General features: G+C 45.2%; 1 protein-coding gene across 2 annotated transcripts in view; it reads right to left on the bottom strand.

The window, feature by feature from the left end:
• Positions 1 to 18,477, bottom strand: part of DPYSL2 (dihydropyrimidinase like 2) — a 48,166-nt gene that overhangs the window by 12,641 nt on the left and 17,048 nt on the right. For both annotated transcript variants that reach the window (XM_030463952.1, XM_008499363.2), the window contains 4 exons: positions 6,135 to 6,299; positions 4,914 to 4,975; positions 3,839 to 3,919; positions 2,900 to 2,968 (listed from right to left, as the gene is read on the bottom strand). In XM_030463952.1, coding sequence (XP_030319812.1) covers positions 2,900 to 2,968; positions 3,839 to 3,919; positions 4,914 to 4,975; positions 6,135 to 6,299 — 377 coding nt within the window. The remainder of the gene's footprint in view (positions 1 to 2,899; positions 2,969 to 3,838; positions 3,920 to 4,913; positions 4,976 to 6,134; positions 6,300 to 18,477) is intronic.

Here is an 18,477-nt window from a genome sequence, read left to right as displayed (position 1 = left end):
TTACAGATCACACCTCCTCACACCAAAGCAGTTCCCCTGACAGATTTAACAGCAGGGTGATGCTCACTGTGCCTCTTGACACTGACAAAGACACCACCTGAATACCACTGTGATTGTAGCTGGACAGCTGGGAGTTCTTACACAGAAACCATTCCCCCAGAGCCAGCAGGTTGGCCACTGTCCCCAAAAGGGTTAAAGCCCTTACCTGGGCTTGGGACTAACCCTTCCCAGGCAGGGGGATGTACAGCAGGGGACATTTTTTGGAGAAGGCTGCAAAGAAGAGTGTCTATTGTGGGGCATTTGACTCAAGTTTGTCACAGCCAGAAGCACTCTGCAGAGAAGAAAGAGCCTGAAAGGAAGAGACAGGAAAAGCAAACTTGTCCCTCCTGAGAGACAAGGTGAGGGCCAATGCTTCCAGGCAATGGGATCAGTTTGCAAACAACCATTTAAAGCAGCTGCACACAGCTCATGTCACTTGGAAGTCACCTTTCCACCCTGTGCCTCAGTTTCCTCACCTGCAAAACAGGGATAACACGATGGACATCTCTGAACTTCTGACCAAAAGGCATTTGAGCAACTGCTAAGCAGGAGGAGAATATTTTCCATACAGAAGAGAACAAGGCTGCTGAATCCATGCCTTGTGCCCAGATGCTATGGTGACAGGCACATAACAATAACCCAATGACTATTCCAAAGGGGAATGTTTGCAATTATCAGTATGCATTGGAAGCCCTAGCACAGCAGTTCTACTGGAAAAAAAGACAGACATTTCCTGGAGCACTTGGACTGCTTGTGCCTTCAGCGTTTTTGTGGCTAAAATCAAAACAAAAAATGATGGCTGACTCCAAAAGTCATCACAGAATGATCTGAGCTACAAAGAGGAGAGTTTTCCAGAAAGGGATGGTGATGATGACTTGGGATGGAGGGGTGGGTCTTGATTAGGGCTCCCTTTGCTGGCTAGAACAACATCTTGAATACCATCACCTTGTCCCAACCCTGATTACTGAGGTGAAAAACTGAAACCCATGGAGTCAGCAGTGAAATTTAAGCCTAAATTCATGCTTTCTGCTCAGCCTGGGAATTCAGAAGATGCACACACTGAGACACAAATGCACGTGGCCAGACCCTGAATGTTCCACTCTGATGTACATCTCACTGAACTGAGAGGGAGTTTTCATTAATATTTTAGACCTGTTCAACAGCTCCTGTAAGTTTGCTGTAGTTGGAGGTAGGAGCTGAATTAAGCAGCTCCTCAGTAAGATGACAACCACCTTTAAGTCCTTAGGACAGACTTCACCTTCCATAGGGGCAGTGTGAAAAACCAATTCTAGTGTTAACAGCAGCCCAGTGGGATACTAAGAAACATCCACTCCTACTCAAGTCATCAGGAATTACAGATCTGCTGCCAGCCTCAGAATCTGGCCTTTATTATCAGCCAGCTCAAAGGGAGTTGTATGTTTCCAAAAACACAGTTACACTCCTGCCTTGGAAAAAAAAAAGGAGGGGAGGGAACCAGACTGACATCATTTCCTGCTCTGTTTCCTATGACTTTCAAGGAGGAGAATTTTGGACCAAAGGTTTCCACTCTGAGCAGCCAGCACAGCTGAGTTCAGCTGCACAGAGGCTGCCCAGTGAGACTGGGAAGAGGATTTACTGATCCTCATTTGAGGCAGCCACGTGTCCTCAGGCAGCCTTCCCTGCTGCCCTGGAAAAGATCTGCACAGATGTGAAACCCAACCAAGCCAGGGAACCACACGGCTCTCACTTGAAAGCTTCTGCTCCACTAAGGATGAGCTTTGAAGACTTGGCTAGTTGGACAGCCAGATCCTTTAAGGTAAAGGAGTAGCCTTCCTTTGAAGTCCACAGAAGTTCAGGGGTGCTCCACAGATGAGCCCCAAGTGTCATGTCAGCATCTGTTCCCAATCTCCTGATGCAAGCCAAAAAAATATGTATAAAAACTCATGGAGCAGTGGATGGGTGAAAGCTCCATCCAAGCCTTTGCTCCCAACTTGCAGGAAGCAAAACTTCCCAGCTCCTGGAGCCAAACACAAGTTCTGTGAGGATTCACATACTGCCCAAGTTGAGCATTTTTTTTTCCCCCTCTTCTGCATGAAGGAACTGGATGATTTATATTCCTCCTGAATTGTCTCTGGATGCTGCTTGTCTGAACCAAGGGGAGGAAATAGAGACAGAGCATGAGGGGCACGTGTGGATGATCTCAGACATCCAGCTTCCAGCTGCCACATCTGGCAGTCAGTGAAGCCCAGGCAGCTTGGAGGAAGAAAAAGAACTGCTTGTGCATAGCAGATGGACTTCACAAAGCCAGAATGCCAGTGAGATAACCAGCTTAGAGATACTGAAAACCTGGAAATGAAGAATGCAATGGGAACCAATCTGAAAAGCAAAGCTTTAAGATTCTTTCTTACTCTTGAGATTTATTTGAAAGACTTCAGAGGAAGTGAGAGGGACTGGGGTGCTTGACCCCAGAGAAATCATGAAGGTTAACTATATTTAATGCTGGGCTAAGATCTAAGAATTAGCTTCCTTCTCTGGTACACACTTCTTGTGCATTCAGCAAGCCACTCAGTCCCTTGGTGTTAAAAAATCCACCATCAGTAAAATGATCATCAAATGACAAAGTATCAAAGTAATGGAAGCCATGCAAGTGTCTAAACCAGAGTTTTTATAGACTGTCTTAATTATATAATTATAGCCTCTATAAGGACTAGTTCGTCCCTAGAAGTGCCTTAGCCTCTTCCTTTACCCCATGCAGCAATAATGTTTACAGCCAGGATGAAATTGTGTTTCTGGCCACATTCATCCCTACATGAAGTACCCAATGGGAATGCAGAAATGTTCTAAATTAGGGGTGTAAATGCAAAGGGAATAAAGTCCTCACCTCCTCAGGTCTGCTCAACACATGCCCTTCAGGGCCTGTGATTCCCAGTTCCAGAATCCTTTGCTGCTCCTAAGGCAATGAGTAAAGAGAGCAGAAAAAAGATTTAAAACAACATCTATTTTTTCTTGCAGCAAACAGTGTTTGAAAGAGGTACCAATGAGATCCAAGGGATCTGTGCTAGTTAATAACCACATGGGGCTTTACAACCAGCCCTACAAACTCCTGTCCAACTTCCCTTCTTGAGAATAACCAGAGCTCACAAAACCCTTGCTGATTTGTTTACAGGAGGTTGGGGAAATCTTTCATTTTGATTTGCTTCACACGGGGTTCACAGCCCCTCAACGTTCACTACTTATTTGCATCTATAAAATTATCTCTAAGATGTGGCAAAACTGTGTTTCATGAAAAAAATCATCCTGCAACTGCAGGCAGCTCTTCCCCAGTCAGACAATGCAGAAATCCTCTGCAACACCAAGTTTTCCATGCTTGAGACATAATGTATAAAATGAGCTGGAAATGAGATTAAATCTAAGCACATTACTAACATTTCTTCTTTGCTGCTGTTGAAAAGATGAACACATCCCAAACATCAGCTTCCCAGGTACTGTGTGAAGCTACTTCCCTTCCCACTCCCCCTGTTCTTAGTTACTGCAGAAAAATTTAAGAGTACACAGTGACAGCCACTCAGTATTTCACTGCTGGGAAGGAAAGCAGGGCTGGCAGAGCTCTACCACAAACTGAAAGCTGCCACCAAAACCTTGCTTTTCGAGTAGCAATAAAGGGGATAAGTCTTGATGCCCAGCTCCGCTCCCATCCTTCATACAGCTGTGCCATGCTTTTTAAAGTCTTGGTGGTTTGCTGTTTGCAAAGAAGGGATTAAGAGTTTAAATCCCTCCCAGCATTTTGAAGTTAATAATCCAGAGAATAAAGAGAACATACCTCAGCAATGATGTCACCATTCTCAGCATGCACTTGAGCTGTTGCCCCAATATCCCGGATTACACTCAGGACCTCATATATCTGGAAGAGAGAAAACACACATCACAGTATATCCAGAGTGTACACATAAGATTTTGTAGGCTGGGAATGAGAAAGAGATGTGTTCATAAATGGAAGATGCAATTTTCTGTATAGATCTGATTCCTTTTCCTATCTACAACTGAATTTTCCCACCTGGACAGTTGGATGCTGCTGATCTAGCAAAGATCTGTAGTGAGTTTAAGGAGGTCACAGAGCTGTACTTGCTTCATGCCTTCATTTCCTAGTGCCAGGCATGAAAAAAATGCCTCACATTTGATTTTCACACTACAGCCAGCCCTCTCACTGCATGGGACAGGAGCAGTGGTGATTTCCCACCTCCCAGTTTGAGAGGACTCAGGTTGAGTCCCACACAAGTGATGCTGGCTCCATCAATGGTCATTAAAATGCTTTCAGAGTCATTAGAGATAACTGCCATACACCACTGCCTCCCACACTGCTCCAAATGACTCCCAGGCATTCCTCTCCTCCCACCACAGCCAGAAATATAAACTGTACATCTCAATAATTAAATCTACTCCAGTGTATCCACCAGAAGAGCAGACAGGAGGGCAAATCCTTTTACGGTCCCAGGGATTCTAACACTAAAGCCAGAAACCCACTTTTGGACCAAGATCAGCTTCAGCTTATAAACACATGGAATAGTTAAGCCAGAGCTTTCACTGCCTGCCCTGAGTCCAGGAATAAAGCAGCAATTTATAAAACTGCCACTGATTCCACACCAAAGGAGCAGGAATAAAACCTTAGATCTCTCAAAATGAGGGTTTTGCCATTGCTTTCCCCAGCCAAGTCTTTCAGGGTATGTCATTTTGGTGGGGTTTTTTTATTAAAAAGAATTATGGTCAAACCAGACCTCTGGGTACTGTTATGCACACAAAGACTGAAACCAGAAGAGAATGTCAGATCCCAGTGTGTTGAATTTAAACCCTTATACACCACTAATGCACAGAAGCATCTGAACATGCAGCCTTCCTACCTGGGAATCACTGAGCTGAAAACGATCTTTGAAAGCCATGTAAACCAAGAAGGAGTTCACACCTGGTAGAAAAAGAGCAAAGGAATTACCTCTGACATCCAAACTGCAAGCACAGATAAAAGCTACAAAGCACTCTGCTGCTCCTAGAGAGAAGGAAGCTTTTCACCAGCCCCCCAGCAAGCAGTAATGATGGGTAGACAAATAAATGACTTTAATCTGCTCTGAAATGTGTACACACGTGTGCACACACAGACACAGACTCTCCAGAGAGCCCAGCATAAAGCCAGGATCTCCTCAGCCATGTGGCATCTATTAACACAACTGATGAGAAGAGAGGAGCCTGCACTCCAGCCGTGGGGACAGCTAAACCCCAAGGCTTCCACTTAACTTTGGAGTTAGAATAATTCTGTGGATTCAGCACTGTAGGAGGCTGAGTGAAAAAAAAAAAAAAAAGCAAAATGCATCACAAACAAAAGCAGAGACTGGGCCTGGATGCCTGATCCCCCCCACTCCCTCCTGTGGGAGCACTGGGAAATCTGTGTCTGGAAGCACACCCTCTTCCATGCTGTGTTCCATCTTGACCAGACACAAGGAGTGCTCCTAAATCAGCTTTCCTTCTCCTGCCTTCTGAACCAGTAAAAGCTCTTACCCAGCACGTGTGGGAAAGCACTGGTTAGGATGGAAAAGGTTGTTTTTTTTCAAACTACAAACAGGATGGAAAATTAATCTAGCCTAAGGGTGAAACGTCAAGGAAATTAGAGGGGGAAAAACTATGAGATCATTTTGTTCAGCTCTTCTCCAGTTTTAGCAACCAGGCTTGGACCATTCCTCCTGGGCCTGATTCTTCCCTTGTTTTCAACAGTTTAATGGTCAAAGCTGTCCCTTACTTGCAAGAGTAAAAATCAAAGGACCTCCACTGAGCAAAGGTGCTCCCCTGCAGCAAGAGATTCACCCTCTGCAAATCAACACTCACATGGTGTGAACCATCCCCCTGAACCCTACACCTCAGGGACTGTCTCAGCCTTCACAAGGGTTAGGGTTGGTTAGGATTAGGGTTAGGGTTAGGGACTGTCTCAGCCTTCACAAGAAGCCAGAATGGGCCAAAGCCCAGACCAGCTTTACTGCAATGGAAGAGTAAAAAATTTCACAAGAACCAGTCCTAAAAAACAGGGCAGCCAGTCCTAAAAAAGGCTTCCCTGAGCTATCAATAACTGAACTTACCATGATCTTTAACCAGAGCTTCCATCTCCTCCTGGACACCTTTATGCCACTCAGTGATATCCACGTGCAGGGAGTAGTCACAGCAGGATTTGCTGTCTGCCCATTCTCTCCACTGGTCAAATGCAGTCAGCAAACTGGTCCCTGGCTCAGGAACCACATGATCAACTGGGAAAGACAATCAGAGCACTGGTAAACCATGGGTGCAGCAGCTTTCCTGGATGTCCAAGGTACAAAGCATGCTTTGCAGAAGCTGCAGCAAATAAAAAAAAACCAAACATCTTCTTCCACTTAAAAATATCTGAGTTTCAAAGAGTTACTTTCTGCAGCTTCACATCTGAGACTGCAGCCAGGAAGCTGATTATGAAGCAGAAGCTGAAGGAATCAGTTCAATTGCTTCAGCCTGGTTACTGCAATTGCTTGTGAATGGAGCTAATGAAATCCCGGGGCAGCAAACACAAACTGCTGCAGAGAGCTCCATCAACACCGCTCCCCTGTTTGGTGACAAACAATGACACAGGCAAGATCCCCAGGGAGCAGCACTCAGCAACTCCCAGCACTCGGCACCTCATGTTCAAGCAGCCCCTTTGTCTGTGCCTCTGAAGATGCTAAAAAAGCACCCAAAGAGTGCACAGATGTATTGCTGCAGGCATGAACCCCAGGCATGGATCAGAGGTGCCCCACACATCCCAAATCAGAGCCTGGAAGCTGCAGAACCAAGAGCCTGTCCTGGCTGGAGATACAAGATGGTTCTGCTCTCCTCTGGCCTCTGCTCAGTCTGAGGATCTCCCAGTTCTAGCCTAACACAACAGGTCCAGCCACAACTGGGTTCACAGGACATTCCACCAGTGCCAGAGGTGCAGAACAGCCTCCATGGTTAACAAAAGGTTTTGGATCTGAAGGTTTAGTGTCCCTCCCAATAATTGGAATAGCATTCAAGTTTTTATTAGAATGCATGGGATCTCTAAGATCTTTACTTGACACACTGAAATAAAGGAAGCAAGTCAGCATCTCAGAAACTGAACTGCTGTGAGAGGAGGAAAAGTCCGTGGGTCTTCAAGGGTCACAAACTGGGCAGGCACAGCTGGGGAGGAGGAGGGAGCCCTGGCTTTACTTTACATCAATCCACACGCAAAAATAAAAAGTTGCTTCAATTATCAGTGAAGAAATTCAAACAGTTTATTTTTAACTTTACTTGTGAGTATCTGGGCTGCCATCAGCTCAGCAGTTGGCTCTAAATCACAGCTGAGATAAGAGACAAAGTCCTTGGATTCTGCTCACTCTTGGGGAAGCACAAAGCTTTGCTTGACACACCCCCCCCAGACAGCAGCCTGGATTTACTGCTTGTGCACTGCCTTCAGTCCTGGATTTACACAGGGAGCTCTTGACCCATGTAAAAGCAACACAGCTCTCCTAACAACCCAAGCTCCCTTGAGCTCCTTGAGAGCCAAATCACCCATCATCCCCATCAAACCAGTTTCCATAGCAGCTCTCTGCCAGGCAGATATCAACCTTGTATTCATCTGGAAGGAGTCAGCAAGAAGGTCTGAATCAGAGAATCATGGAACATGCTGAGTTGGAAGGGACCCATCAGGATCATCAAATCCAACTCCTGTCCCTATACAGGGCGCCCCAAGGATCACCAAGGGCCTGAGAGCATCAAATGGGCACAGTAAGCCTGGGATTTAACTGGTCCAGAGGGACTCTGTGGAGGAGCAGTGTGGTAGAGCACACCATGGGATGCCTGACACACAACATCCTGGAGCAGGAAGGATGCTGTGCTGAAGCAGATGAGGCAGCAGGAGCAGTAGATGCTGCATGTAAGACACAAGGAAGCTGGATGTAATTCTAGTGTAGAGATAATTCAGACACAAAAATGCCTCCTCAATTTTGCCATCCCTTGTTAGAGTAGAAGAGGCCATTGCATGGCCGTGGCTTCCATCACTACATGCTCAGGCTCATGAAAGGGATGGGGTTTTTATGGGTTTTTGTTGTTACTGAGTTGGGGTTTTTTCAGTGAAAACATACTAGCTAGACCCCAAATAAGCAAGAATGAGCCCAGATCTTTTTAAAGGAGAATAGTCAAGACTGGTAAATTTATTATTTTTTTTGCCTGATGTTAAAAGAACTGAGCACTGCAACTACTCCTGCCTATGGGTATGGACAGAAAGCACCCACACACAGCCCAGTGGAAGTTCTCCCAATCCTCAGACACAGCTGAAGAGCTCAGAGTGAAACAAAAAACTTTTTCTTTAAGGTCCCTGTGCTTCAGATCAGTGCAAAGCAGCTGATGAAAGTTCCCACAGCCCTGGCTTCCCAAGATGACCCTTGGGTATGATCCCCCACAGGCCCAGGGACACAAGGTCTTCTGGAGCACACAGCAAACCCAACCATGGAGATGACCCTGGAGGCTTCCCAGGCAAAAAGCAGTGTGCAGCTCTGACCCCCCTGAACCACTGCTCTCTGGGGAATCCAACAGTTTACTGTCCCATCTTTCATTCCTTCATCTTGGGAAGCAGGAATGCTTAAATCCTGAAGCCACTGCAGTGGCCTCATGTCTGCAGGATGGACTCACAATAAACTGTTGCAACATAGACTGTTGTCACCCCTTTATTCTCCAGACTATAGCCTTGATCTCTTCTTGCCTCTAAGCCCAGATGTTTTCTTCCTGTTGTTGATTATTGCTGTACAAGTGATGTCAGCTGCTGAGGTCTGAAAAGGAAGCTGCCAGCTCAATTGAAGCTCAGAGCTTGCTCCAAAACAGAAACAAAAGGAAGGGGGAAAAGATGAGAAAAGGAAAAGAAGTTTTAAGTGTCACTTCATCAGTACTGAGACCTTAAAAGGAGGAATTAAATAGCTTGTGGTCCTTGTAGTGGCTCCCTGAATCACAGTAAATTCCAGACCTAATCCTTATCTCTCCATTTAACATCCACTCTCAAAAAGTTAAATGGCAAAGCCAAGGTTAGGATTACAGTGGTTTCTCAGCTATGAACCAAGAACATTGTGTAGGTTCATCTTTAAAGCTTCTGAGATGCAGATAACAAAATGCAACAGTCTATAGCTTAGAAACAAGCAAACTGCTTTGCATCACCAAAGTAACTGCCTTTTAAAAACAAATGAAAAAAAGGGTTTAGTATTTTACAAATCATCTCATTTTCCCTTGGTAAGACACTGACAAGATTCCAGAATTACTCCATAGTCTGTTTATCTTTTCCCCAGACAAAGAGAGCATTCCTCTCCCTTTGGAAGGCAGTGGGATCCAAGCACCTGTGTACCCAGCAAGCCATGACTGTTCCAGCCACAACCACTAAGACTTAATTACCTCTGCTGTGCCTGCTTTTGCTCTCCTGTCATTACATACAGTTTCACCTTGCTTACAAGGTGCATCTGCTCTTACTTCCAAGTATTTCCCATCCATCACCCCTGGCTGGTTTTCTGCCTCTCTCACTCATGACCCTTCCTTCCCTCCTCCTCAGACAGATTAATCAGCTGAAGATTAAAGGCAGACAATAAGCTGAAGTGAGACAACACCACCAACCACTGTTAGCTTATCTGTGTGGCTTTAATACACCAGAGCTGGCCTGAAGCCACACTGCAATGCTGTGTGTCCTGTGAGCTGAAATGGCTGAGTGCTGGGGGGGAAAGATAACAACCACCAGTGCACCAGGGACTTGGTGGGAAACAAGGGAAGGGCAAAAACTTGGGAGGAACTGATTTAAAGAGAACTTCCCCAGCATGGGGCAAGATAAAGTAGTTTTGTTTTAACATAAGCATGACCAAAATCTAAGTGGGGTAGGAGTGAGAGCATCAGGTTATCAAGTAGGAGCATTCACCAATCACACAACTGGTCAGTGCCTCTACCGAGGGCTGGCTTTAAGCATGAAGCTGCTTCTTCATTCAGCTCCTTCTCACAGCAAAACCAGCCCAACTCTCCAGCTACACAGCACACTTTAAACACTTTATAAAGCCCTGCATCACATCTTGGCTCCCTCTTACAAACCTGGGTGCACTGGGGCTTTCTGGTCCTTGTTTGAGCAGGGAGGCAGCAGTTCTGTATGGGCATGAGGGATCACACACAGAGGGCTGGGGAATTTAACCAACAGCCTGCAGGATGTTTTGGGATGGAAGCCATAAAAAAAACCCCATATAATCTCTCCCTGGCACCTTGAAGCACTCAAAAAAAAAAAAAAAAAAAAGCAATTTAAGAGCCATGCCTTCATATTTATGACCCCTCACTAAGCTCAAGAGAAATGACTGCTCCAGAGGGGGAGCTGGATCCAGCTATTAGCCTTGCCTAGCAAACAAAACTTTACTTTTTGGATGGGAGTCCTCATGGGTGGGGATTAATGGGTTTTATAGCTTCCTGGTATTGTGGCATGTTCAATTTTTTTCTTTTTTTGCATCCTGCCTCATTTGAGCAGGCCTTGGCTTGCTAACAACCCCTTCCTGGAGTTTCTATTAATAGCCCTTGGGTCCAGCCTTCCCCTGTAAAGGTTTTTTTTTCAGCTGGTTTAATTACACATCATCTAAAGCATGCATGAAATTTTTTCCTCCATCTTCAGCTAATGAACTCCACTACCAGGAAAGAGAAGAACTATTTGATACAGACAATATAAACATGAATTAGGGTCAGATGTTACAAAAACTGTGTGTGCAATAAAACCATGCATGCAGAGTTCCAGTTGCTGTTATAAACTGCAGTTTTACACATCATGTCCTGCTCCAACTAGCATTAAATGTGCCTATTGCTCAAGAGGAGTTTATAAGGTGAAAATCCCTAACATTTCAGCTTGACTGCTAGCAGGGAAACTTCCCCTACCTAAAACTTTAAATAGCAGTTTGATCACTATAAACACATCTGCCTGTTTAATACTACTTAATCTTCCCAGCAACTGCACGTGATGAAATCTGGGGAATTTATTGAGTTGTACATTCTGTCACGAGCCATTTTATTGAGAGGCTGTAATTAAATTCAGCCCTGGTAATTGCACAGTTCCCTGCTTAGAAGTCTGGAGTTGTTGCTGCAGTAGCATCCTCCTGGCACTGGTGTGAACTGGGAGTAATGCTCTAAAAGAGAGTGGAATCAAATAAATGCATGTGAACTGAAAGTCAGGCCCCCAAGAAGCTTCACAGCAGATTATCCCAGAATCACAGACCTTATTTCATCCAGAAGCTCCAAACTCTCAGCTAGTATAATACCACAATCTCTTTTACTCTTAGTTATACACCATGACCCTTTTATGTGTCAAGAAACTGAGCTACCAAAAGCTGCTTTGTCCAATAACCAAGTTGTTCAAAATTCCACCCTCCCAGCACCAAGACTTCTCCTTGAAGTCCTGAAGCACAACTGCCAGCTCAGCAGCTCTGCACCAATTCAGGCTAGAAAGAGACCTCAGCATTTCTTCTGAGCTCATAAATCCCAAATCAAGTAACCTAAAAGAGCCTCACATCTCCTATGATCTGATTTCATACCCAGTTCTGCCTCTGCACCACACTCTGGGTCATGGTTTTGATCTAGGACAAGAAAGGAGAGTGACAAGATTACTTTTAAGGTTACTGCCTCATGTAACTGACATACCTAAGCTGACATGCTTGAAGGTGATGAAAAGTCAAATGAAGAATTTCCTTAACATCCTGGATCCAGCAGATTTCAGCTTTGTGTATTTCTGGGGATTTATTTCCACCCTAGCTTATTGTTGTTGAGTTTCTTTCTCCTAAGAAAAGAGACTGAAATAAAGAGATTATTCTGAATAACAACAACCCTCTTCCCAGAGCAGCAGCTGCCATGCTAATAAAGCTACACCAGGACTGTTCACTTGGATGTATCTGCCAAACTAGCAGAAGAAAAGGCAGGCTAAGTGACATAGCATGATGTTTTCTGTCAGTTTGGATCCAGTTTATTAGACTCCATGCAGAGAATCAGAAGCTGGACCAGGCTCAGAAGAATTAGACATTTCCATGCTGCACTGATTACATTTTCAGGCTGCAATGTTCTGTTTATTCCCTCACTGAGGTCATACAGATATTTCACTTGTCTTTTTAGCTGATTAGTTCCAAAATATGATTAATACTTTAATGCCAGCTGGACACAAATGTAAGGAATAGGGATCTGTGTGTCCAGTCATTAATAACACCCCTCTTCAACAGCTGGAATGACTACATATTAAGATCAGATGAAAAAAGGCTCCATTTCTGTATGGTACAGGTTTATTGTACACTCAAGCTGTGCTTGTCTCTCAGGAGGTCACCAGGATAGAGAAGGCAGGGAGCCAAGTCCAAAAGAGCTATTTAAGTGATTCCAAGATTTATTCTTTCTTTTAGTCATACTCCATTACTTGAAACCCACGAAAAGTACACAGGACTTCAAAGACTTCCCTATAAATTGACCTGCAAACCTTGAGGGAATGGGACTGAAAAAACCCCTCAGTTTGTAGCCATGGGTTTCAAGTCAAGGCAAAACAGAAGTGTGAAAACACATCCAAGGGGTAAAAGTTTGATCAGGAACAAGAGGACAAAAGATGAAGTGCTGTGAGCCAGTTCTGTCCCTCTCAGGTCAGTGGAGATATCCCCTGCCCCTCAGGCTTTTTCCACTAGTTGCAAGCTGGAACAATTCTGGATTTGGATCACTGCTGCCAAAACCAGATCTTGGCTTCTCAGCTTCATTTTGTTGCCCATGGTTGTCTCAGGGGCATCATGTTGGAGCTGAAGAGGAACACAATTGCAGGACATGAGTTTTTACAGTGGAAATCTGTGATGGTTCTGAGAGGGCTTTTTTTCAGAACTAGGAAGATTTTTTTTTCCCCAAAGAAAATGAATTAAATGGCAGAAGTTCTGGCTCTACAGAATCAGTTGGGAGAGGGGTTTTTCTTGTTTTTAAACAGCTTGTAAGACAAATAGGGGAGAAAAAACCCTGATCTGCTTGGTGAACCTTTCCTTTGTGTATCTGCTATATAAACATCTCCCCTCACTGGACAAGGACCAGAAACTTCCTCTTCTTGGGGCTGTCATGAAGTGACATCACACTGAGGAAGAGGTTTTCATCAGTCACCATCACATCACATCCAGGTCTGGTAAGACACTCTGAGATCCCATTCTGTTCTCAGTTAAACCACTGACTTTGAGGACTGTCAAAACAACAGACAGGGAAATGAGGACTCAGTCAGACCCAGATGTTTATTTGTGCACAGAGAAAACTGGTGAGATTTGATGTGGAGGTGCAGCAGAACCTGTTTTCTCAGAATCCTCTTGCAGGACACAGCCCAAGCAGCACGTGCACACTGCATCCATCAGTTTTGTGACTACACCTGCTGGTTTTTAGCAACTTTGTAAGGCTAATACTGCCTGCAAAAATAACTATTTTGATTATTACAATAATAACCTGTGGGAAGCCCTAACTACAGCATCCTTAGTTTAAATTGGAATTCTGTGACACAGTCCCCAGCTGATGAATTTTCTTCCTCCAGGTCTGAAACAGCCCTGTCCAGTCTCTGAAGCAGTCTGGTATCTTCCCAGAGCCATGAAGATCCCCAAGTGCCCTTGTCTAAGGTAGAGCACCATGTTTAAGGTGGAAAAATGGATGGATAAAGAATTCCTGCACATCAGCCTGAAAAGTCCTTGGTACCCCATCAGTACCTGAACTCTTCTTGCTGGATGCTGACACAAAGGTTGAGAAATCTTCTCTGAAATAAAGAAAAGTCTGTTGGGCTCCATCATGAACTGATATCTATTTATGGAATGGGATTTCTGAAGCAATAATGGGTCACACTCCCTCTTGCTGCTCTGTGCTTGGGGAACCTTGCCCCTTCTTTGCAGAAAAGCATCCCTGTGGAACACTATGGGACAGTTCTCCAGGAACTGCTTCACCAGCTCACTTGGCCTGGAGGCTGTGCCAGCAGATTTCATTCATATGTAAAACACCAGAGTCCCCCAGATTCCAAAAATATGCACTCTGCACGTGTGCAACTGCTTTCAGGAACAAAGCAATCTGGTGAAAATATTCAGTCAAGAAGGGGAACTTCCAAAGGCACAGCCCTTTTAGATGAGCTTTGAAAATTCACTGAGAGATTTTCCAGTTACCATTCAGTTCCTCCTATCACTTAAAATAGGCTTTCAGCTTCCAGAAAGCCAACTTTATGCACCCAGAGCTCACCTCACCTCTCTTTTACACAGGGTTTTTGCTTTTACTGATACCCTGACAGTAAGCAGAGCTGAGCATCATGAGCTGCAGGGATCAGGTGTCTGCATCCACAGGGATCCCAGCTGGGAAGGACAGGGACAATCTCCCTGCTAGGTGGCATCCAGCATCATACATGTCTGGCTCTCAGATACATAAAAATATTCTCTACATAAAAATAATCACTTTACACTTATAATATGGGGATCTAGATGAAAGTAACTAATTTGAATTAAAGCTTACAACCCCTCAGCAACAAAGCCACCTCCCATTATGGAATCTAGCAACTAGGACAAAGAAATTAAATGACACAGCTGCTGTCACAGAGGTAATGTATCAAGGGGGGGAGGGAAAAAAAGAGTTTTCCCAGAAGCCATAAGTCTTATGTGCCCATCACTGCATTCCTTTCAAGTGCACATGGCCTCCATGGGAGTCAGGGATGTGCAAAGATGCAGGCACAGCCCCAAGTTGGTAACAACAGGCAATTTATAAGCATGATTAAAGTATGCTAGACAGGAGGAGCTAATTTGTATTCCTTAAGCATATCTTCCTCTCAACAGAAAGATTAAGAAAAAGCCCAACTAGTTTCAAAGGAACAGATGGGATCTATGAGCTGAAGGAAAGATGGGAAAAATACTCTGCTAACCCAAGATATCAAAATCCACTCTGCAGACAGCACTCACCCAAATCCACCCAAGGTGATAAATGCTGCATTGAGTTTTAGCCAGCACGTCTTTCAGGCATCACTTGCTTCCTTCCCCTGCCACACAGAGCTAATTCCCAAAACAGAAAGCTAAAAAGTTTCTGTCTGACACAGATGGTTTCTGCTGAGTCAAGCTCACTGGAAGGTAAAAAGCAGCCAAGGGATTGAACACTGGTAGGAAGACAAAAATCTGTGCCCAGAAAAGGAGGCCAAGAAAAGAGCTGAAGGTGCCATTTCCTCTGTTTCCTTTAAGACCTTGTCTCAACCTGAAGGTGGTTAAGAGAGGTTATCTAGCAAGATTTAACACTTATCACAGGTAAAGATGTTATATTAAGGGATTTGATTAACTACATTTTATTTTTTAAGATTTCCTTTCCATCAGAGAGGCTGAAGGACCCAACTTTTACACTTGCAGCCTTCAAAGTATCACATGCACTTTCCACTGTTGTCAGACACAACCCATAGTCCTGATTCTGCTATCTGACAGCCAGGGTTAAAGACACTTTCACAACAGAGGCCTCCTGCATAACCTCAGACATAGCTACATCACTCCTGATCTGGTCCTCACAGGAGCTTCCCCTCTGAGCAGCAAAGAGAAGGGAAAAAAAAAACCCTCAAAAAAGCACACAATCACAGACACAGTGTATGTGAGGACTGCACTGCTGTTTCCTTCTGCACTAACTGGCAAGAGACATCAAGGGCTTGGCAGATTCCAATGGGACCCCTTTGGAAACTCCACCAGGACACCAGAGAGGATCCCACCCAGCAGAAAATCAGGACAGCCCCAGCAAGGCAGGCTGGCATCCCCAGGGCAGCTGCTCCCATCACTGCAGCCAGGGATGCCTAATGGACTTAGAGGGGTTTAGAGCTTGAGAAGAGAAGATCTCAACAGGGGAGTGAGTGCCCATCTCTGTTTGTGGAGCAACTTTCTCATGAATTTTAAGCCCACTCTGAATGAATCAGCAGGGAGCTGGGAGTCAATGAAGTGAACAAGATTCAGAGTGAATCAGGGCAGAGGCTGAAGAGTGTTGGGGTATAAAAAGCACCAAGGGGAGCAGGGGAAAGGAGAGAAAGGGCTGGAGGGACTCTGGTCTCCTGTGTGGTAATGTCATTATCTTAGTAACTGAGCTCAAGGAAGCCTCTTCCCCATATAAATCACCAGTAAACTTCCCTACAAGCAAAGGGACATTTTCATTACGTTTCTGGAGAATTAAACAGTTCTTTGCTGCAGAAGAACCACTGCCAGCTGCTAGAAAGTGAAACAAGGCATAGACCCCAACACAGCCAGTCTGAAGGGCTCGTCCCCAGCCACACAGTTCCTCTTTCATCTTGGCTACTGGGTGCAAAAAGAAACAAAACTGGGGCTGTGGAACAATGCTGTGCTGTGTACACACAGCCAGAGGACTGGTGAGACACTGCAGCTCTGTGGTCATGGCCTCAAAACATTCGGTGTTATACTTCCAGCTCAGCCACAAGTTACTGCACAGCTACTGCTGCCACCTCCTTCTCTGTTTCCATCCTCCACCATTTAGACTCTTGCTCTCTTCCAGGACAGGGCTAATCCTGATAATATAAACTAGCAGCACCCAGAATGTGATTGAGGCTTCCCTGGTGGGTCTGAACACCACCCCATGCCAAGCTGCCCTTGCCCCAGAACACTCCTTAGCCCTTCCCTAACCCTTAGGCCAAGCTCATATTCCAGATGAGACTCTGATCCCCTTTGGAGTGGCTCCATTCTCCCAAATCGCACTCAGTTCAAAACCTGAGAGGTGAGGAAGCAAACCAGACTGGAAACATTTCCTTCTAGCATGGTGGTGATCTTCAGGATGACCTAAGAGACCTGGTGTGAACTCACCACAAATTTAATTGTAGCTGAGCAGCTCCCACACTGCTGAACACCCCTGCCAGCCTGCACCCAAACTTTCTTTAATAGCAGGGTCAAGCATTAGGAAGGAGATTGCAGCCCACGTGAAGTTCCCCTTCATTTTCTGAACCCCCCAAGACACAAAGGCTCATATCCCTCGTGTACATTCTCCATGTTATTAGGATAACTGCTAGTCAAGTTCAAAAGGCAGCTGGTTTCCAAGTCACCCAAGCCAGAAAGAGCTATAATTTCTCTCACTGTAATTTTTTGCTATGATTATAACAGTGGTTGACTGAGTCAACACAGGCAATGTCATCAAGCAATTGCACTCAAGGACAGCAGATAGCCAGGAAGAAGCACAATCTTTGGGAAGGGGGGGCTGAAATGTGTGTGGGAGCTGGCCTGGATAGATGCAGTTCTCACTAGGACATTAAACAGGCTGGAGGATCAGAGAGCCAGTAAATACAGCTTGGGAAGGGTTAGGGGCAGAGAAAGGCAATCCTGCCTCCTCTGAAATCAGGGGGAGTTTTACCAGTGATTTGTATGGGGATTACACCCATCACAGTTAATAAGCATCCAAACCATCACAAGAGTTGGAGAGGCCACCCTGTTCTTAGCAGTGATACTTTCCTTCTCTAGCAGCTCTGGTGACTGTTCTATATCCCAGGACATCAACTCCTCTCAAGTTGAGGCAACAGGGACTCAAAAATACCATCTTGAGCTCAACAAAACTGTGGCTCCAAAAGCTCCATGGATGCCTCTTGGAAAGGGCAACTTCAGAGTGCCCTCCCAAACTCCAGGACTGTTCTCCTCCCATTGGAATACAGGGGAGCTTAGGGAAGCTGCCCTGAAAGAGCTGGAGCCTATCTAATAATCCTCACTCTTTCAAAGTCTTTTTCAGATCATACTGGAATCCTCCCTTCAGCTTGATACCCAAACACTGCATTCTGACATTTTAAAAGGGATATAAATCCAAGGTTTTTCCAGAGCTACCTTAAAACAACAGCAATGCTGTTTGCCCTCAGCTGACATAGCCACACTAATATTGTTTTAAGGTAGGGAGAGGGAAAGGATCATGCAAATTGCCCTTCCAGAAAAGCAAACAAGCAGATCAGGATACTTCGCTTGGCCTCTCAGCAGCTCTGCACACCAAAACCAACTGCATTTTTTTCTGTGCTAGCCAAGTCAGCTGGAGCCTTGCCTTTGGCACTGAGGAGGGCAGAAACAGAAGGATCATAGCTGGAATTCCTGTTCAGATGGCCTCTGTGGAACACGTAGCTAGAAAAAGAAAGCAGCCCTAACCCCTGAGTGCAGCAACCTTGAGGAGGGCTCTGCAGAGCAAGGACCCCAGAGCTCTGTGGGTACACAGGTGATGGAGAGCAGGAAAGGGCTCAGATCATCACCACTCCAGAGATGAGCTGGGAGGAGCTTAGATTGGAGCCAGACCTTCCCTCCAGGATCAATCTCTACTTGTACCCCACAGCTCCATTTGATACCAGTTACAGGTGGGATTCTCCTCTCCCTGATGCTGCAGTAATGGATTTAACTTGAAAGGGGAAGGGAAGTCACAGAGAACAGGGCTTGGAAACCATAGGTTACATTCTTG

This window comes from Calypte anna, chromosome 22 (genome assembly GCF_003957555.1).
Source record: "Calypte anna isolate BGI_N300 chromosome 22, bCalAnn1_v1.p, whole genome shotgun sequence".
Lineage (NCBI taxonomy): Eukaryota > Metazoa > Chordata > Aves > Apodiformes > Trochilidae > Calypte > Calypte anna.
The sequence above is the reverse complement of the archived record's forward strand: the minus strand, read 5'-3'. Positions and strand labels throughout refer to the sequence as shown.